The 21,836-nt window shown below is 51.8% G+C and overlaps 2 protein-coding genes across 2 annotated transcripts; both read left to right on the plus strand.

The window, feature by feature from the left end:
• Nucleotides 1-5,389: 5,389 nt before the first annotated feature.
• LOC309452154 (tRNA-dihydrouridine(47) synthase [NAD(P)(+)]-like) lies at nucleotides 5,390-8,147 on the plus strand (the record flags this gene model as incomplete). The annotated part of the gene is made up of 6 exons (XM_082076831.1): nucleotides 5,390-5,461; nucleotides 5,640-6,209; nucleotides 6,809-6,850; nucleotides 6,945-7,097; nucleotides 7,196-7,312; nucleotides 8,043-8,147. The coding sequence occupies 6 exons, from the start codon at nucleotides 5,390-5,392 to the stop codon at nucleotides 8,145-8,147; spliced, it is 1,059 nt and encodes a 352-aa protein (XP_081932957.1).
• Nucleotides 8,148-8,265: 118 nt separating this feature from the next.
• On the plus strand, nucleotides 8,266-10,993 carry LOC309452155 (tRNA-dihydrouridine(47) synthase [NAD(P)(+)]-like). The gene is made up of 6 exons (XM_082076832.1): nucleotides 8,266-8,294; nucleotides 8,896-8,971; nucleotides 9,264-9,452; nucleotides 9,536-9,664; nucleotides 10,495-10,532; nucleotides 10,859-10,993. Exons 2-5 carry the CDS (start codon nucleotides 8,943-8,945, stop codon nucleotides 10,529-10,531), a joined length of 384 nt encoding a protein of 127 aa, XP_081932958.1. The 5' UTR covers nucleotides 8,266-8,294; nucleotides 8,896-8,942; the 3' UTR covers nucleotide 10,532; nucleotides 10,859-10,993.
• The last annotated feature ends 10,843 nt before the right edge of the window (nucleotides 10,994-21,836 follow it).

Genomic DNA, 21,836 nt, shown 5'->3' on the forward strand with positions numbered 1-21,836 from the left:
GGCTCTAAGCAAAGGCCGTGGGTAACGGGAGACATGGCAGGACCCTAAAACTGAGGGTTTGGGCTCTAAGAAGGAGGCTCTGGGCACTCAAAAGGACGGGCAGATGCTACAGCTGGTGCTTTGGGCCTGAACACAAGGGGACCCTCTCGGTTCCCACCCGAGCTGGGTTTGGTGCCCGTGACCCCATGAACAGACACCAGTGCTGTCCGGAGTGGCCACGAACAGACAGAGCCCAAAGCCACGGGCTCCGTGAGCTCAGCGGGGTGTTGTGACATTTCATGGACATTTCACAGGGGTGGTCCATGGGCTCAGGAAATGTGGGGGGAGAATCGGAATAAAACTGAGAAAACTTGTGGGTTGAGATCAAAAGCGTTTGATAATCAAAGTGAAATAATGGTAATAATTCCAAATTGTAATGAAAAGGCAAATAGAGGGAGAAATAAAACCCAAGAAAGACAAGGGATGCAGCTGAAAACAATTGCTCCCCGCCAACCCACCGATGCCCAGCCAGGCCCCGAGCAGCGGCCCCCCCGCCAACCTCCCTCCTCGGTGGAAAAAGGCACAAAAGGGCGACGGGGTGGCTTCTGTGGAACCTTCCACCGTGTCCACTGTGTCTTCTCCTGGGCCTCGGTGGCAGAGACAACTGCCCTGGCCAAGGGACACAGCCCTGGGTCCTGTGGGTCCCTTCCAGCCTTCCAGCCCCTTTGCCATCTCCACCTCAGGCTGTTCTTTATGGTCCCACCCCTGCCCCTCTTTCCCTCAGGCTGCAGACCCCATCTCGCTCCCCACCTGCTCTCACCCAGCATCTCTGCCCCTTCACTGCTGTGTCTGCACCCTCACCGGCTGCTCTTTGGCACACACACCATGGGCTGATCCAGCTCCCTCCTGGGGACATCTTGCCCCACAGCACTGCCCTTCCAGTGACATTTCTTCCTCCTGATACCCAGTCTCCACCTTCCAATCTGCATCTGGTGGCTTTTCCTTCTCTCTCCTGCTTTTTGCGACTACCAGGGAAAGCTCACCCACCTCAGAAATTGCCCTTCAAACAGGGAACCCGACCTGTTAGGCTTTTTCTGGTCTTCCACTTGACCAGAGAGAAGTAACCTCGGCATGATCTTCTAGATCCCACGAGTGCTGCTGGCCTTTCAGCTTCTCTGACAGACACGACCATGTCCCTGGGCCCTTGGGCAGGTTCTTTCCCAGCCGTGTCCCTGCTGCTGGGCTGTCACCTCCAGAGACAGAACTGACCGCACAGTCCCCTTCGCAGCCACATGCATCTTACAGGATTAAGAGTTTCTGAGACACAGCTGACCTCGTACACCACCCTCCGTATGGCCCAGGACCTGACCAGATAGAAGTATGTTTGTTTTATGGATTTGATGAAATCTATTTCCTGCAAATGATTGGAGCGGAGAAACATTCTTCACAGGAACTGCTGTATTTATGTTGACACTTTTTAGTTCTCTTCCTCTGTCTATTTTTTGGGGTTTTTCTTCCTTCTTCCTCCACACGTTCCATTTTCAAAACCCTCTCCAAGGTGAAGATTCATGGAATCACAGAATAACTCGGGTTTGAAGAGAGCCCTGAACATCACCTTGTCTCACTCTCCTGTTCAAGGCCGGCTGAACCAGGGGAATGTTTTCAGGGCCTCTGCCCAACGTTGCATCTCCCACAAAGGAACTGAAAGTGCACTGCGTCACACCATTGAGAAGGAGAATAAAGATGTTGGCCTGAGTGCTGGTCGCTGAGGGATGCTACTAATAACTGGCTGCAGTTGTTCTTCAGGTAACTTTCCAGTGGTCTTGAGGTTATTTCTGTATTTATGTCAATCCACAAGATCGTCCCTTCCCTTTTGATTCTCACCCCGATTTGGAGGTGGGGAGTGAGAGAGCAGCTACCGTGGATGTGATTGCTAGCTTGAGTTAAATTCATTTATTAATAAATTCATTTGTTAATTCATGTAACAAATAATTTACGAAGGGCAAACCCTGGCCAATAGATGAAGGGGATTATAGCGGTGCACACATGGAAGTACAGAGGAGGAGGGGTAGTTACTGAGGATGCACTGGGTAGTGTGGCACCTGAGCGTGGCACAAGTGGCATGCAATGGCAGGAGAACCCCAACAGCATCCTGGGACGCCCACTCACCAGCCCCGTCTCTCAGGAGCCCCTCGGAATCCTCCAGCAACCCCCAGGAAACGCTCTTGCCCGTCAGCGAGCTGCCCCGAGCCCCTGCCCATCCTACACGCTGTTGGAGCTCCAGGAACACAGAGTTCCAACCCTCCCAGCCCTGGAATGCCAGTGCCGAGGGAGGGCAGAATAACAAGGGGCAAAACGCCTCAAAATTCCACGTCGACACTAATGAACCCGACACAAACGAACCTCTGACACAGATGAGCCAGATCCAGAACAGGAACGTTCATGGGCTGGGGAATCGGGTTTGCAAATCTACACCGATCTGAACCGACACAGCATTTTTTATTTTTTGCCTGTGTTTCTGCTCTGGTGTCAGCTGAGGCTTTCTGGTTTCGCCATCTTCCCGTGAACCCGCACTCGATAAATGCAGGTATACTTCGGGTTTCCCCAGTTGCTCTTGACAAGAAATTTGACGTGTGAAAAGGCTCTGAGAAGTGCCTGTGAAGAAAAGAGGCAAAAGGAAACGGAGGCGTCAAGAGCCAGAGTGCAGTCAATGGATCTGCCCCTGCCAGCCCGGCTCCGGCGCAGGAACCAGCTCCCAAAAGTGCTGCGGGCCCCCGTGCCCAGCGAGAAAGCGTTCACGCTCTTCCTGCTGCGGACGTGCGGGCAAACCTGCTTTGCTCCCGGCATCTCTCCCCGCATGCGGACCGTACCTTCAGCGGGAACGTCTGGATGGGCTCTTTCGCCACGTTGTACATGAACGTCCCAAGCAGAGTTTCCTCTTCTCCGTCCGCATCCGGTCCCTCAGGGGCAAAGCACAAGGAGAGCAGCTCAGACTCATCCCAGCACCGCGGGGACGCACGCGCTGGATCAGCCCCGTCCCGTTCCAGCCTCTCCTGGGAGCCCAGCGCTCGTCTGGTACTGGTTGGGCTGGAGCTCAGTCTCCGCCTGGAGTTTTGGTGAAGAACCCTGAGGTGCCCTGGCCAGACTAAGTCTTGAGAGGCAGGAAACCTCTGGAACCCTTGAAGTATCACGCCAGGGCACGGCCGGGCTCAGGAGAGAGCGGGACACAAACCTCCGGGGATGCACAAAGTCGCTGTCACGGTGTTGCCCCAGGGCAGAAGTGCCCAGCAGACACTTACAAAGACGGCGACGTCTCTGGGGGCGCTGATGACGGACCCAGAGGGAGAGGCTTCCTTGGAGACGTGCTGCACGGTGACGGCGCTCAGGTGGACTCGTGCTGGCAACCGGATGAGCACCTGGCCCTGACGCCCTTGGAAAGGCCAGCAGTTCCCTGGGGAAACATCTGGCTAAACCAGAACAGCAGAGAAGTGAAGCGTGAGAGAGCACTGGGGCCAACACAACTGCTCCCGGAGCTTGCAGCGCAGGCACCGGGGTGTCTGTGGGGTCTGCTGCAGCTGGGAAATGCCCCTGAGATCAGACCCCAACTTCCCAGGAAGGAAGGAAACCAGCACTGAGGATTTCTGCTGCCCTACCTGCAGAACAGCCTCAGGAGGGCTGGCAGCACGAAACAGCTGTATAACGCTGCAGATCCAGTTCCCTTGGCAGCTGTAGGTCTGGGAAGTTCTCCACGTGTCGATGGCAGCACCTGGAAGGAAGCGGGGGCAGATGACTGCGAGCGGAGGACTCGGTGCTCAGACGCGACCCGTGAGGCCGCTGCCAGCTCCTCGTTTTTCAGTCCTGTCCTCATCACCAGTCTGGAGAGCAGCGCCGGGAGCACGGCTGGGCTGCTTGTGTCCGTACCAGCGCTCTGCAGGGCCCAGTCAGACATCTCCACGGAGACTTGCGAAGCCGCCTCGGACGCTGCCTGGTTGAGGAACAGCGCGGTCAGCAGTCCAAGCCCACCAACAGCCCCAAGGAGGCTTTCTCGGGGCTTCTGCCCAGCCAGACCTCCTTCCCCAAATGCACGCTCACCTTCCTCGCGCTGACGAGCTGCACCCTCAGCTGAGCCACCTCCCGCAGCAGACGCCGCATAGTTTGAGTTTGTGCCGCCAGCAAAGCCTGGTAATCGCTGAAGGACCAGGAAAGCAGATCTCGTCAGAGAGATGTCCATCCCCTCTGGGGAGCGTCGGAGCTCAGCACGGAGCACAGACACGGGTGCTCGCCCGGCTTTGCCAGCGCTTCCCTCCTCACCAGGCTGAGCAATGCAAAGGCCAGAGGGAAGGACGGGAGCCCTGGCTTTAGGAAAATGGGTGCAGGTAGCACGAGGTGTTGGCTGAGGCTTCTGCACAGACCCAGTTCCAGCTCAGGAAACATCTCTTACCTCCGGGTCTTCCCTTCGATCGCAGACCCACAGATCTGCTCCTGAAAGGGAACAATTCCCCGTTAGAGTCTCCACCACCAGAGCTGCCGGGGCTCCCCGGGGAGGCTTCCCCAGGAGACACGGCACAAGCTGCTCTTTCTTTGGGTCGCCCTGCACGGAAGCAGAAGAGCCGTGATTTCTCCAGCCGCTGTCAGCAGCACTCCCTTGCAGGAGCCACCCACCTCCATCCATCCCTTTGCCCGTGTTGTCCACCCTGGCATGGAGGTCGCAGAGTAAATGCCAAGAGCCACCAGGAGCAACAGGAGGATGACTCGGAAGCACCTCATGTCCCTCAAGAGCTGCATCCTCTGCCTGTCCATCACAAACCAGTTCTTTTTGGGGGTGATCTTGTGCCTGAAAAAGAGAGTCCAGGGGCTGTCAGGGAAACAAGTGTCGAGCAAACCCCTTCAACAGCTGGATTTGCATTCTTAGGCTGAAAAGCTGGAGGAACCTGATTTCTGTCCACACTGCTCAACACTGCTGGCAGCTCTTCCGCAGAGGAAGAGCTGCAGGAGCACCTTCTGAAAGAGAAGGAAAACAATCCATAAAGAGCAAATGAAGACTCTTGTCAGCAGCCTTGTGGTGTGGACCTCGCTCTCTCTTCGGCTGAGAAACCAGGATTGTTCTCACATAGAATCACAGAATAGTTTGGGTTGGAAGGGACCTTCAAAGCTCATCGAGTGCCCCCCCTGCCATGAGCAGAGACATCGTCACCAGCTCAGGGTGCTCAGAGCCCCGTCCAGCCCGGCCTGGGGTGTCTCAGGGACGGTTCATCCACCACCTCTCTGGGTACCTGGGCCAGGCTCTCACCACCCTCAGGGGCAACGATTTCTCCCTCATGTCTGGGCTGCGGAACACGCCCTGTTCTCCCCTTTGCTTGCACTGGCCCTGGACGTCCCCTTCCCCCCGTCCACAGCAGAAACCTGCGCTATGTACACGGCAAAGACGGACACACTGGGCAGACGTGTCCACAGGGAGACCAGGGCACCCGCCCCATGGCAAGTGAGGCTGAAGACCAGCCCTGGGCAAAGAAAACAGAGACAAGTCAGGCCTGTCTCTTGAGGTCTCCTCTCCAGGAGTTCACCCCCTTTGTCTCTATGGCTCGTGTGTCTCCAACCCTGGCATGCCTGGGTGGGGAAGCAGAGCGCAGAGGTCTCACCCTGCTCTTTATCGTTTTAAGGGCTGTGCAGAGAAGTGCTACTTCAGCGCGCGGTGCCGCTTCCTCCACGATGTCGGCGAGTACGTGGCCGCGAAGCCGGGCGGCCTGGGCCGCAGCTGTGTGCTCTTCCAAACCTTCGGCAAGTGCGTTTACGGTGTCACCTGCCGCTTTGCCCAGTCCCACCTCGGCGCCGGCTACCAGAACATCGTCAACGTGGACCTGGGCAAGCAGTGGGAAGGGAAGACGCTGGTGAGGAACAACCTCTCCAAGGACCTCCAGCACCAGCTGCGCAAGGAGAAGTTTAACTTCAAGAAGGCCCATGAGTATCTCCGCGGTCTGGCCAAGCCCCACGGTGACGGTGGGAAGGGCAACAAAGCCACCGGGTGCTCTGCAGAGGAGCAAGAGGTGCCCAACTGCACAACAGCCCAGGAGGGCCGGGGAGACGGCCCCGAATGTCCTGTGCGACCAGAGCAGGGAGAAGATCCCAAACCAGACACCTGGCAGAGCGACGAGGAGCCTTCCTCCATCAAAACAGCCGGCCCGGTGACAGATGAAGATCTTATAAAGCTGCGGGCATGCGAGAAGAAGAAGGTGAGAGTTTGGTTGAGGGCTGCCGTCTCTTGTCAAGCGGCTGAGATTGTGCTTGGGAAGACAGGAGGGAGCTCTGGGCTGGGTGGGAGGCAGAGGACAGAGCTGCCTGGGGACCGTGTTACTGCTGTGAGGGGCGGGATGCGGGAAGGTGAGCTCTTGGGGTCGTGGTGGTGTCCTTGGAGGGGGAGAAGCAAGAGAAGCTGCGGCTCCTTGCACGTGGAGGAGCTGAGCTGTTGGTGAGGGTGGAAACGAGCTGCTGGAAGAGTCGAGGCTGGGGCTGGTTGGTTTGCACTGCACGATGCCCTCCTCTCCTCCTTGTCACCTCCCGCCTCTCCTCCCCGTCACCTCTGTCCTTGCACCCATTAGCCAGTCTCGCATCCCTCGGTCTGTAACTGCTTTGAGTTTTCTCCAAGCCGAGCAGTGAAAACAACTGGAGCGGTTCAGTTTCTGCTTCTTTCATCCAAACAATACGTTCTCAGGGAATATCTGAGGTTCCTGAACAAAACCGGTGATCTTCTGGTTTTCCCACTGAGTTATACTCACGGCAAGTGATAAAATTGCTGACTGGAATATCTTCCTCCATCCCTCTTGTTTCCCAGCTGGAAATCCAAGGCAAGCTCTACTTGGCTCCACTCACCACGGTGAGTAGATCATTCTCTCCTTCTGTCAAATGTTGCTGTTCCACATTTGGAGCAGGGCAGATCTGAAGAACCACGTCTCTGCTGTCTCTCCCAGTGTGGTAACCTCCCTTTCCGAAGGATCTGCAAGCGCTTCGGGGCGGACGTCACCTGCGGAGAGATGGCTGTGTGCACCAACCTGCTCCAGGGCCAGTCCTCCGAGTGGGCTCTCCTCAAACGCCATCACACCGAAGGTATTTTTGGGGTGCAGGTGAGTGCTGTCGCCTTGATAACCTAAAAAAATGATAACTCGCTTCTGAAGAGAAAAGCTGCTTCTTGAACTCAGGCAACCTGTCCCCTCTTTGGTAGCTGGAAGGGGCGTTTCCAGACACAATGACCAAATGTGCAGAGCTCCTGATCCAGACAATTGAAGTAGACTTTGTAGACATCAACGTGGGGTGTCCCATTGACCTGGTCTACAAGAAGGTAAGATGTTCTCTAGCACACTTTGTGAGTCCTGTTGCTCCAAGTCTTGAGATGCTCCAAAAGTCTTGGGATGCTCCGAAAGTCTGGAGGTGCTCCGAAAGTCTTGAGGTGCTCCGAAAGTCTTGAGGTGCTCCGAAAGTCTTGAGGTGCTCCGAAAGTCTTGAGGTGCTCCGAAAGTCTTGAGGTGCTCCGAAAGTCTTGAGGTGCTCCGAAAGTCTTGAGGTGCTCCGAAAGTCTTGAGGTGCTCCGAAAGTCTTGGGATGCTCCAAAAGTCCTGAGATGCTCCAAAAGTCTTGAGATGCTCCAAGTCTTGAGGTGCTCCAAAAGTCTTGAGATGCTCCAAGTCTTGGGATGCTCCAAAAGTCTTGAGGTGCTCCAAAAGTCTTGAGATGCTCCAAAAGTCTTGAGGTGCTCCAAAAGTCCTGAGATGCTCCAAGTCTTGAGATGCTCCAAAAGTCCTGAGATGCTCCAAAAGTCTTGAGATGCTCCAAGTCTTGAGATGCTCCAAAAGTCTTGGGATGCTCCAAAAGTCTTGGGATGCTCCAAAAGTCTTGGGATGCTCCAAAATCTTGAGATGCTCCAAAAGTCTTGAGATGCTCCAAAAGTCTTGAGATGCTCCAAGTCTCAGCTGCATCCCCTGAGCAGAGAGCTGCTGTGGAGCAGCTCCAAGCAGCATCTTCACTATGCGAGGAGGCAGAAAATCTTGACTCTCCCGCTTTTTGTCCCCCAGGGAGGAGGCTGCGCCCTGATGACTCGGACCAACAGGTTTGAACAGATGGTCCGAGGGATGAACTCGGTGAGTCGGCGCATCTGCCGGCAGCGGGGGATGAGCTGATGGAGCCGACTCCTGCCTCACCCTCCATTTCTGCAGGTGCCGGACGTCCCGCTGACTGTGGAGATACGGACGGGGGTGCAAGAGAAGATGAACATTGCTCACAAAATAACCCCCAAGATCCGCGAGTGGGGAGCGTCCATGGTCACGGTACAGGGATCATTGGCCGGTGTCCGGGAACTCTGCGCAACACGGGGGTGACTTTACCACTCCCCGCAGCCCAGCGGCTCTTTTAAACACCTTTGCCGAGCTGCATACGAGCTTTTAGTGTTTTCTGCTCATGACAGTGAAAAATTCAGGTGCGGGGAGCGTTTTCGTGGGTGCTTCTGAGCTTTGCGTGCATGACAAAGGGAGATGGTCCCTGCGGTGCTCTGGGAGGGAGCTTTCAGCCCAATAAACCCCATTCCAGAGGGATCCTTGACCCCTGCCCGTGTCATTTCCTTTGCTGAAGCCCGTTATTCCCAGTCTGCTCTGCCTCCTCCGGGCGTTTTTTGGGGTCTCACTGCAGGTTTCTTCGCCAGCTCCACGGCCGGAGTAGAAGTGCTGCGTGTTGAATTCAAGAGGATCAGCCTGAGGGAGGTGGAGTGTCAGCAACATCCCTGGGGGGCTCAGAACATGAGCTGCGGGGCCTCTTTGGCCAGTCTGGCTCTTGGACCCCGTGTCCTTTGTGAATTTTCTCCCATGCCTGGATTCGCTCAGCTTGACTTGCCCTCTGTATCGCTCTGACCTCCGGCTTCTCCCTTCTGGACAGGAAACGGTGATATTTTGTCTTATGAAGATGCTAATCGAGCCCTGCAGATGGGCGTTTCGGGAATCATGATCGCAAGGCAAGTGCTTGTGTTCCCCCCTCGCTTCTGAGCTCCATCGGTGCAAGAGTAAAAAGGGAATTAAATACCTGAACAGACCTGAAACACCAGAAGTTTCTTCTTGGCGAAACTACTCTTTGAAAGTTGGTAAAATCACTTTGCATCTGTGGGAACGTCCATCAGGTTCCTGTGGAAATTGAGATAAAAATTCAAGCGTCACTGGCAGGCAGATGAGTGCTGGAAAGCCTCTTAGATTAGTTGGCGTGTTCAGAAGCATCAGTGAGGGGAATAACAATGCACTTCTTTGCTGCAGAGGGGCGCTCATCAAACCGTGGCTTTTCACTGAAATTAAGGAGCAGCGCCACTGGGATATCTCTTCCAGTGAGAGATTTGGGTTCCTCAAGGACTTCACCAGCTACGGCCTCGAGCATTGGGGCTCGGACACGCAGGGGGTGGAGAAGACGAGGAAGCTCCTGCTGGAATGGCTCTCGTTCCTCTGCAGGTAACTCTGCCGGCCGGGGTCGCTCAGCACAGGAACCCGCGTTGTCCACCCACCGCACCCACCGCTGCTGCGTTTCACTGCAGGTACATCCCAGCCGGCTTATTAGAACACCTACCTCAGAAAATTAACGAGCGACCGCCTTACTACATGGGGAGAGACTATCTGGAGACACTGATGGCAAGCCAGAACGTGGATGATTGGATTAAAATAAGGTAAGAAAGCGTTGAATTTCAGTAAAATGGGTGGGAAGGGACAAGGCAGAGCACAAAGTCGCCTTATGGAAAGTTTTAGTTGAACCAGCATCCAGGAAATATGTTAAACCACCTCAACTCTAAAGAAAATTACTGTGCACTGAAAATACAGCGTGTTCCAAAGTGTGAGATAGTTCAAGTCTTAAGTGAGGCCAAATGTGATCGCGCTAACGCTGACTTACATCATTTTGGGACCTGACCTTAATGCGGTTTGGCACGAGCAGGTTTCTGGCTCCGCACACGCACAGCGAGAGGTTGGGAGCAGCTTTTCGGAGGCTCGTGTTGGGTTTTGGCACGTCCCGGCCAGCAGTGACGCCGCGTTCAGGTCACCAAACCCGGCACCGACCCTGGGGACTCCCCGGCGAGAAGGACGTTGCCCTGACCTGGTGGGCTCGTCCCTCCGGGGCTGTGGTTTGGGGCTGGAGCTCAGCACTGGGGGTGCTTTTGTGCAGCAGCCTTCATTTCTAGGGAGATTAAAGTCTTGATTTGAGACACCTGAGTGTAGTCACCATCGCTATAGAGCCATGGGGCCATCAAACAACTGTGTATGGTGCACTTGTTAGCAATCAGGACACAGAACCACGGGCGTAGTTATATGTGGTGCTTTATTTCAGCGCTGGGAAACCAGGGGTTCGCACCCAAAGCTGGCTTCCCTGCTTAGTTTAAGTTACACAGTATTTATACAGTCCATTCACATACATATTCATATATTAATTAAGATACATAACGGTTCCTCAACATTGATTGCAACATCGATTGCAACATCTTGGAACTGTTTTGATCATGTGCAGTGTCCTCTGGTGGTCCTTCAGGGGGTCTTCAGGATGAAGTAAGTAGTCTTCATCACTTCTGTCCCTTTCACCTTTGGGTACTGCACAGGCGTACTACTTCTATAGCTAGATAACTGCTGACTTGCTCAACCTCCGGAGATACTGCATGTACTTCTCCTCACTCTATGCGTATTTAGGCGAAGATAAAAGCTAGGTTGTTAAGATAAGAGTGTACTCGAAGACGATATGCTTGAACATCCTTTCAGGGACAGTTTACAAAACTGATTCATCCTTTCAGGAACATTTTGTAAAACTGGTTCTGTTACTAACACACTGAACACAAACCTCTCCTTATTTTTTTGTTTTATTCTTCTCTTTCTTCCAGCGAGATGCTTCTGGGCCCTGTACCTACCAGCTTCCCCTTCCTGCCCAAACACAAGGCCAATTCCTACAGACAGCGCTGAGGAGCCCTTTCCCGCGGCTGCGAGTCGAGCGGAGGCGTCGAGGGGCGGGTTGGCTCCAAAATGAAATAAAGGTCGATGTTTTTAGAAGCTCGGTTGTCTTCACGCCCCCAACGAGAGTCCTCGCCACGAGTGGGCACACGGGCTCAGCCAGCCTCGCGGCCAGCGGTGCCTCGCTAATAGAGAACAGTGCGATTAATTAACAGCATATGGGCCACCGCAGAGCTCTGGCCTCCTGCTCGCTTGTCCTGGCTCACATAGCGGGAGCAAAAGCCCTCTTGTTCCTCCCATGATGTCCTTGGTGGTGCCAAATGGTCCATGTACGGTGTACTGACCCGATCCCCGGGGTCCTGCAGAGCACAAATAGTCCCAGCACCTGGGCAGATGTGCAGCATCCAGCCCTTTTTTTGGGGAGCACACAGTGGTGGGTTCCGTCTCCTCCCAAGTGTCACGAAAGCTCAGCCCCTCCGAGGGGGATCCAGGGCTGCTCGGGTTTCCTGGTCAGGGGACTGCTGGAGTGAGGTCTGGGCAACACGCGCTGTGTGACACCCCCTCGCGTCCCTTTTTCCTGTCTCTGCATCACTGCAGCGCACAGAAGCACAGGCAATGGTCACAAACGTGTTCACTATCACTGCACAGAAACACAGGCAATGGTCACAAACGTGTTCACTATCACTGCACAGAAACGCAGGCAATGGTCACAAACGTGTTCACTATCACTGCACAGAAACACAGGCAATGGTCACAAACGTGTTCACTATCACTGCAGCGCACAGAAACACAGGCAATGGTCACAAACGTGTTCACTATCACTGCACAGAAGCACAGGCAATGGTCACAAACGTGTTCACTATCACTGCACAGAAACACAGGCAATGGTCACAAACGTGTTCACTATCACTGCAGCGCACAGAAACACAGGCAATGGTCACAAACGTGTTCACTATCACTGCAGTGCACAGAAACACAGGCAATGGTCACAAACGTGTTCACTATCACTGCAGCGCACAGAAACACAGGCAATGGTCACAAACGTGTTCACTATCACTGCACAGAAGCACAGGCAATGGTCACAAACGTGTTCACTATCACTGCACAGAAGCACAGGCAATGGTCACAAACGTGTTCACTATCACTGCACAGAAACACAGGCAATGGTCACAAACGTGTTCACTATCACTGCAGCGCACAGAAACACAGGCAATGGTCACAAACGTGTTCACTATCACTGCAGTGCACAGAAACACAGGCAATGGTCACAAACGTGTTCACTATCACTGCAGCGCACAGAAACACAGGCAATGGTCACAAACGTGTTCACTATCACTGCACAGAAGCACAGGCAATGGTCACAAACGTGTTCACTATCACTGCACAGAAGCACAGGCAATGGTCACAAACGTGTTCACTATCACTGCAGCGCACAGAAGCACAGGCAATGGTCACAAACGTGTTCACTATCACTGCAGCGCACAGAAACACAGGCAATGGTCACAAACGTGTTCACTATCACTGCACAGAAACACAGGCAATGGTCACAAACGTGTTCACTATCACTGCACAGAAACACAGGCAATGGTCACAAACGTGTTCACTATCACTGCAGCGCACAGAAACACAGGCAATGGTCACAAACGTGTTCACTATCACTGCAGCGCACAGAAGCACAGGCAATGGTCACAAACGTGTTCACTATCACTGCAGCGCACAGAAACACAGGCAATGGTCACAAACGTGTTCACTATCACTGCAGCGCACAGAAACACAGGCAATGGTCACAAACGTGTTCACTATCACTGCAGCGCACAGAAACGCAGGCAATGGTCACAAACGTGTTCACTATCACTGCAGCGCACAGAAACACAGGCAATGGTCACAAACGTGTTCACTATCACTGCACAGAAACACAGGCAATGGTCACAAACGTGTTCACTATCACTGCACAGAAACACAGGCAATGGTCACAAACGTGTTCACTATCACTGCACAGAAACACAGGCAATGGTCACAAACGTGTTCACTATCACTGCAGCGCACAGAAACGCAGGCAATGGTCACAAACGTGTTCACTATCACTGCAGCGCACAGAAACACAGGCAATGGTCACAAACGTGTTCACTATCACTGCACAGAAACACAGGCAATGGTCACAAACGTGTTCACTATCACTGCAGCGCACAGAAACACAGGCAATGGTCACAAACGTGTTCACTATCACTGCACAGAAGCACAGGCAATGGTCACAAACGTGTTCACTATCACTCCAGCGCACAGAAACACAGGCAATGGTCACAAACGTGTTCACTATCACTGCAGCACACAGAAACACAGGCAATGGTCACAAACGTGTTCACTATCACTGCAGCGCACAGAAACACAGGCAATGGTCACAAACGTGTTCACTATCACTGCAGCGCACAGAAGCACAGGCAATGGTCACAAACGTGTTCACTATCACTGCAGCGCACAGAAGCACAGGCAATGGTCACAAACGTGTTCACTATCACTGCAGCGCACAGAAACACAGGCAATGGTCACAAACGTGTTCACTATCACTGCACAGAAACACAGGCAATGGTCACAAACGTGTTCACTATCACTGCAGCGCACAGAAGCACAGGCAATGGTCACAAACGTGTTCACTATCACTGCAGCGCACAGAAACACAGGCAATGGTCACAAACGTGTTCACTATCACTCCAGCGCACAGAAACACAGGCAATGGTCACAAACGTGTTCACTATCACTGCAGCGCACAGAAACACAGGCAATGGTCACAAACGTGTTCACTATCACTCCAGCGCACAGAAACACAGGCAATGGTCACAAACGTGTTCACTATCACTGCAGCGCACAGAAACGCAGGCAATGGTCACAAACGTGTTCACTATCACTGCACAGAAACGCAGGCAATGGTCACAAACGTGTTCACTATCACTGCACAGAAACACAGGCAATGGTCACAAACGTGTTCACTATCACTGCAGCGCACAGAAACGCAGGCAATGGTCACAAACGTGTTCACTATCACTGCACAGAAACACAGGCAATGGTCACAAACGTGTTCACTATCACTGCAGCGCACAGAAGCACAGGCAATGGTCACAAACGTGTTCACTATCACTGCAGCGCACAGAAACACAGGCAATGGTCACAAACGTGTTCACTATCACTGCAGCGCACAGAAACGCAGGCAATGGTCACAAACGTGTTCACTATCACTGCAGCGCACAGAAACGCAGGCAATGGTCACAAACGTGTTCACTATCACTGCACAGAAACGCAGGCAATGGTCACAAACGTGTTCACTATCACTGCACAGAAACACAGGCAATGGTCACAAACGTGTTCACTATCACTGCACAGAAACAGGCAATGGTCACAAACGTGTTCACTATCACTGCACAGAAACACAGGCAATGGTCACAAACGTGTTCACTATCACTGCAGCGCACAGAAACACAGGCAATGGTCACAAACGTGTTCACTATCACTGCAGCGCACAGAAACACAGGCAATGGTCACAAACGTGTTCACTATCACTGCAGCGCACAGAAACACAGGCAATGGTCACAAACGTGTTCACTATCACTGCACAGAAACACAGGCAATGGTCACAAACGTGTTCACTATCACTGCAGCGCACAGAAACACAGGCAATGGTCACAAACGTGTTCACTATCACTGCAGCGCACAGAAGCACAGGCAATGGTCACAAACGTGTTCACTATCACTGCAGCGCACAGAAACGCAGGCAATGGTCACAAACGTGTTCACTATCACTGCAGCGCACAGAAACGCACGGAATGGTCACAAACGTGTTCACTATCACTGCACAGAAACACAGGCAATGGTCACAAACGTGTTCACTATCACTGCACAGAAACGCAGGCAATGGTCACAAACGTGTTCACTATCACTGCACAGAAACGCAGGCAATGGTCACAAACGTGTTCACTATCACTGCACAGAAACACAGGCAATGGTCACAAACGTGTTCACTATCACTGCACAGAAACACAGGCAATGGTCACAAACGTGTTCACTATCACTGCAGCGCACAGAAACGCAGGCAATGGTCACAAACGTGTTCACTATCACTCCAGTGCACAGAAGCACAGGCAATGGTCACAAACGTGTTCACTATCACTGCACAGAAACACAGGCAATGGTCACAAACGTGTTCACTATCACTGCACAGAAGCACAGGCAATGGTCACAAACGTGTTCACTATCACTGCAGCGCACAGAAACACAGGCAATGGTCACAAACGTGTTCACTATCACTGCACAGAAACACAGGCAATGGTCACAAACGTGTTCACTATCACTGCAGCGCACAGAAACGCAGGCAATGGTCACAAACGTGTTCACTATCACTGCAGCGCACAGAAACGCAGGCAATGGTCACAAACGTGTTCACTATCACTGCACAGAAGCACAGGCAATGGTCACAAACGTGTTCACTATCACTGCAGCGCACAGAAACACAGGCAATGGTCACAAACGTGTTCACTATCACTGCACAGAAACACAGGCAATGGTCACAAACGTGTTCACTATCACTGCACAGAAACACAGGCAATGGTCACAAACGTGTTCACTATCACTGCACAGAAACACAGGCAATGGTCACAAACGTGTTCACTATCACTGCACAGAAGCACAGGCAATGGTCACAAACGTGTTCACTATCACTGCACAGAAACACAGGCAATGGTCACAAACGTGTTCACTATCACTGCACAGAAACGCAGGCAATGGTCACAAACGTGTTCACTATCACTCCAGCGCACAGAAACGCAGGCAATGGTCACAAACGTGTTCACTATCACTGCAGCGCACAGAAACGCAGGCAATGGTCACAAACGTGTTCACTATCACTGCACAGAAGCACAGGCAATGGTCACAAACGTGTTCACTATCACTGCACAGAAACACAGGCAATGGTCACAAACGTGTTCACTATCACTGCAGCGCACAGAAACGCAGGCAATGGTCACAAACGTGTTCACTATCACTGCAGCGCACAGAAACGCAGGCAATGGTCACAAACGTGTTCACTATCACTGCACAGAAACACAGGCAATGGTCACAAACGTGTTCACTATCACTGCAGCGCACAGAAACGCAGGCAATGGTCACAAACGTGTTCACTATCACTGCAGCGCACAGAAACACAGGCAATGGTCACAAACGTGTTCACTATCACTGCAGCGCACAGAAACGCAGGCAATGGTCACAAACGTGTTCACTATCACTGCAGCGCACAGAAACACAGGCAATGGTCACAAACGTGTTCACTATCACTGCAGCGCACAGAAACACAGGCAATGGTCACAAACGTGTTCACTATCACTGCACAGAAACACAGGCAATGGTCACAAACGTGTTCACTATCACTGCAGCGCACAGAAACACAGGCAATGGTCACAAACGTGTTCACTATCACTGCAGCGCACAGAAGCACAGGCAATGGTCACAAACGTGTTCACTATCACTGCACAGAAACACAGGCAATGGTCACAAACGTGTTCACTATCACTGCACAGAAACACAGGCAATGGTCACAAACGTGTTCACTATCACTGCAGCGCACAGAAACACAGGCAATGGTCACAAACGTGTTCACTATCACTGCACAGAAACACAGGCAATGGTCACAAACGTGTTCACTATCACTGCAGCGCACAGAAACACAGGCAATGGTCACAAACGTGTTCACTATCACTGCACAGAAACACAGGCAATGGTCACAAACGTGTTCACTATCACTGCAGCACACAGAAACGCAGGCAATGGTCACAAACGTGTTCACTATCACTGCACAGAAACACAGGCAATGGTCACAAACGTGTTCACTATCACTGCAGCGCACAGAAACACAGGCAATGGTCACAAACGTGTTCACTATCACTGCACAGAAACGCAGGCAATGGTCACAAACGTGTTCACTATCACTGCAGCACACAGAAACACAGGCAATGGTCACAAACGTGTTCACTATCACTGCACAGAAACACAGGCAATGGTCACAAACGTGTTCACTATCACTGCAGCGCACAGAAACACAGGCAATGGTCACAAACGTGTTCACTATCACTGCAGCGCACAGAAACACAGGCAATGGTCACAAACGTGTTCACTATCACTGCACAGAAACACAGGCAATGGTCACAAACGTGTTCACTATCACTCCAGCGCACAGAAGCACAGGCAATGGTCACAAACGTGTTCACTATCACTGCAGCGCACAGAAACGCAGGCAATGGTCACAAACGTGTTCACTATCACTGCACAGAAACACAGGCAATGGTCACAAACGTGTTCACTATCACTGCAGCGCACAGAAACACAGGCAATGGTCACAAACGTGTTCACTATCACTGCAGCGCACAGAAACACAGGCAATGGTCACAAACGTGTTCACTATCACTGCACAGAAACACAGGCAATGGTCACAAACGTGTTCACTATCACTCCAGCGCACAGAAGCACAGGCAATGGTCACAAACGTGTTCACTATCACTGCAGCGCACAGAAACACAGGCAATGGTCACAAACGTGTTCACTATCACTGCACAGAAACACAGGCAATGGTCACAAACGTGTTCACTATCACTGCAGCGCACAGAAACACAGGCAATGGTCACAAACGTGTTCACTATCACTGCAGCGCACAGAAACACAGGCAATGGTCACAAACGTGTTCACTATCACTGCACAGAAACACAGGCAATGGTCACAAACGTGTTCACTATCACTGCAGCGCACAGAAACGCACGGAATGGTCACAAACGTGTTCACTATCACTGCAGCGCACAGAAACGCAGGCAATGGTCACAAACGTGTTCACTATCACTGCAGCGCACAGAAGCACAGGCAATGGTCACAAACGTGTTCACTATCACTGCAGCGCACAGAAACACAGGCAATGGTCACAAACGTGTTCACTATCACTGCACAGAAGCACAGGCAATGGTCACAAACGTGTTCACTATCACTGCACAGAAACACAGGCAATGGTCACAAACGTGTTCACTATCACTGCAGCGCACAGAAACACAGGCAATGGTCACAAACGTGTTCACTATCACTGCACAGAAACACAGGCAATGGTCACAAACGTGTTCACTATCACTGCACAGAAACGCAGGCAATGGTCACAAACGTGTTCACTATCACTGCACAGAAACACAGGCAATGGTCACAAACGTGTTCACTATCACTGCACAGAAACACAGGCAATGGTCACAAACGTGTTCACTATCACTGCAGCGCACAGAAACGCAGGCAATGGTCACAAACGTGTTCACTATCACTGCAGCGCACAGAAGCACAGGCAATGGTCACAAACGTGTTCACTATCACTGCAGCGCACAGAAACACAGGCAATGGTCACAAACGTGTTCACTATCACTGCACAGAAGCACAGGCAATGGTCACAAACGTGTTCACTATCACTGCACAGAAACACAGGCAATGGTCACAAACGTGTTCACTATCACTGCAGCGCACAGAAACACAGGCAATGGTCACAAACGTGTTCACTATCACTGCACAGAAGCACAGGCAATGGTCACAAACGTGTTCACTATCACTGCACAGAAGCACAGGCAATGGTCACAAACGTGTTCACTATCACTGCAGCGCACAGAAGCACAGGCAATGGTCACAAACGTGTTCACTATCACTGCAGCGCACAGAAACACAGGCAATGGTCACAAACGTGTTCACTATCACTGCAGCGCACAGAAACACAGGCAATGGTCACAAACGTGTTCACTATCACTGCAGCGCACAGAAACACAGGCAATGGTCACAAACGTGTTCACTATCACTGCAGCGCACAGAAACACAGGCAATGGTCACAAACGTGTTCACTATCACTGCACAGAAACACAGGCAATGGTCACAAACGTGTTCACTATCACTCCAGCGCACAGAAGCACAGGCAATGGTCACAAACGTGTTCACTGTCACTGCAGCGCACAGAAACGCAGGCAATGGTCACAAACGTGTTCACTATCACTGCAGCGCACAGAAACGCAGGCAATGGTCACAAACGTGTTCACTATCACTGCAGCGCACAGAAACGCACGGAATGGTCACAAACGTGTTCACTATCACTGCAGCGCACAGAAACACAGGCAATGGTCACAAACGTGTTCACTATCACTGCAGCGCACAGAAGCACAGGCAATGGTCACAAACGTGTTCACTATCACTGCAGCGCACAGAAACACAGGCAATGGTCACAAACGTGTTCACTATCACTGCACAGAAGCACAGGCAATGGTCACAAACGTGTTCACTATCACTGCAGCGCACAGAAACACAGGCAATGGTCACAAACGTGTTCACTATCACTGCACAGAAACACAGGCAATGGTCACAAACGTGTTCACTATCACTGCACAGAAACGCAGGCAATGGTCACAAACGTGTTCACTATCACTGCACAGAAACACAGGCAATGGTCACAAATGTGTTCACTATCACTGCAGCGCACAGAAACACAGGCAATGGTCACAAACGTGTTCACTATCACTGCAGCGCACAGAAACGCAGGCAATGGTCACAAACGTGTTCACTATCACTGCAGCGCACAGAAACGCAGGCAATGGTCACAAACGTGTTCACTATCACTGCAGCGCACAGAAACACAGGCAATGGTCACAAACGTGTTCACTATCACTGCACAGAAACACAGGCAATGGTCACAAACGTGTTCACTATCACTGCAGCGCACAGAAACGCAGGCAATGGTCACAAACGTGTTCACTATCACTGCAGCGCACAGAAGCACAGGCAATGGTCACAAACGTGTTCACTATCACTGCAGCGCACAGAAACACAGGCAATGGTCACAAACGTGTTCACTATCACTGCACAGAAGCACAGGCAATGGTCACAAACGTGTTCACTATCACTGCACAGAAACACAGGCAATGGTCACAAACGTGTTCACTATCACTGCAGCGCACAGAAACACAGGCAATGGTCACAAACGTGTTCACTATCACTGCACAGAAGCACAGGCAATGGTCACAAACGTGTTCACTATCACTGCACAGAAGCACAGGCAATGGTCACAAACGTGTTCACTATCACTGCAGCGCACAGAAGCACAGGCAATGGTCACAAACGTGTTCACTATCACTGCAGCGCACAGAAACACAGGCAATGGTCACAAACGTGTTCACTATCACTGCACAGAAACACAGGCAATGGTCACAAACGTGTTCACTATCACTGCACAGAAACACAGGCAATGGTCACAAACGTGTTCACTATCACTGCACAGAAACGCAGGCAATGGTCACAAACGTGTTCACTATCACTGCAGCGCACAGAAACACAGGCAATGGTCACAAACGTGTTCACTATCACTGCACAGAAACACAGGCAATGGTCACAAACGTGTTCACTATCACTGCACAGAAACACAGGCAATGGTCACAAACGTGTTCACTATCACTGCAGCGCACAGAAACACAGGCAATGGTCACAAACGTGTTCACTATCACTGCAGCGCACAGAAACACAGGCAATGGTCACAAACGTGTTCACTATCACTGCACAGAAACACAGGCAATGGTCACAAACGTGTTCACTATCACTCCAGCGCACAGAAGCACAGGCAATGGTCACAAACGTGTTCACTATCACTGCAGCGCACAGAAACACAGGCAATGGTCACAAACGTGTTCACTATCACTGCACAGAAACACAGGCAATGGTCACAAACGTGTTCACTATCACTGCAGCGCACAGAAACACAGGCAATGGTCACAAACGTGTTCACTATCACTGCAGCGCACAGAAACACAGGCAATGGTCACAAACGTGTTCACTATCACTGCACAGAAACACAGGCAATGGTCACAAACGTGTTCACTATCACTGCAGCGCACAGAAACGCACGGAATGGTCACAAACGTGTTCACTATCACTGCAGCGCACAGAAACGCAGGCAATGGTCACAAACGTGTTCACTATCACTGCAGCGCACAGAAACACAGGCAATGGTCACAAACGTGTTCACTATCACTGCAGCGCACAGAAGCACAGGCAATGGTCACAAACGTGTTCACTATCACTGCAGCGCACAGAAACACAGGCAATGGTCACAAACGTGTTCACTATCACTGCACAGAAGCACAGGCAATGGTCACAAACGTGTTCACTATCACTGCAGCGCACAGAAACACAGGCAATGGTCACAAACGTGTTCACTATCACTGCACAGAAACACAGGCAATGGTCACAAACGTGTTCACTATCACTGCACAGAAACGCAGGCAATGGTCACAAACGTGTTCACTATCACTGCACAGAAACACAGGCAATGGTCACAAACGTGTTCACTATCACTGCACAGAAACACAGGCAATGGTCACAAACGTGTTCACTATCACTGCAGCGCACAGAAACGCAGGCAATGGTCACAAACGTGTTCACTATCACTGCAGCGCACAGAAGCACAGGCAATGGTCACAAACGTGTTCACTATCACTGCAGCGCACAGAAACACAGGCAATGGTCACAAACGTGTTCACTATCACTGCACAGAAGCACAGGCAATGGTCACAAACGTGTTCACTATCACTGCACAGAAACACAGGCAATGGTCACAAACGTGTTCACTATCACTGCACAGAAACACAGGCAATGGTCACAAACGTGTTCACTATCACTGCACAGAAGCACAGGCAATGGTCACAAACGTGTTCACTATCACTGCACAGAAACACAGGCAATGGTCACAAACGTGTTCACTATCACTGCACAGAAACACAGGCAATGGTCACAAACGTGTTCACTATCACTGCAGCGCACAGAAACGCAGGCAATGGTCACAAACGTGTTCACTATCACTGCACAGAAACACAGGCAATG

The sequence above is a fragment of the Streptopelia decaocto genome (genome assembly GCF_964273445.1).
Source record: "Streptopelia decaocto genome assembly, contig: HAP1_SCAFFOLD_687, whole genome shotgun sequence".
NCBI lineage: Eukaryota > Metazoa > Chordata > Aves > Columbiformes > Columbidae > Streptopelia > Streptopelia decaocto.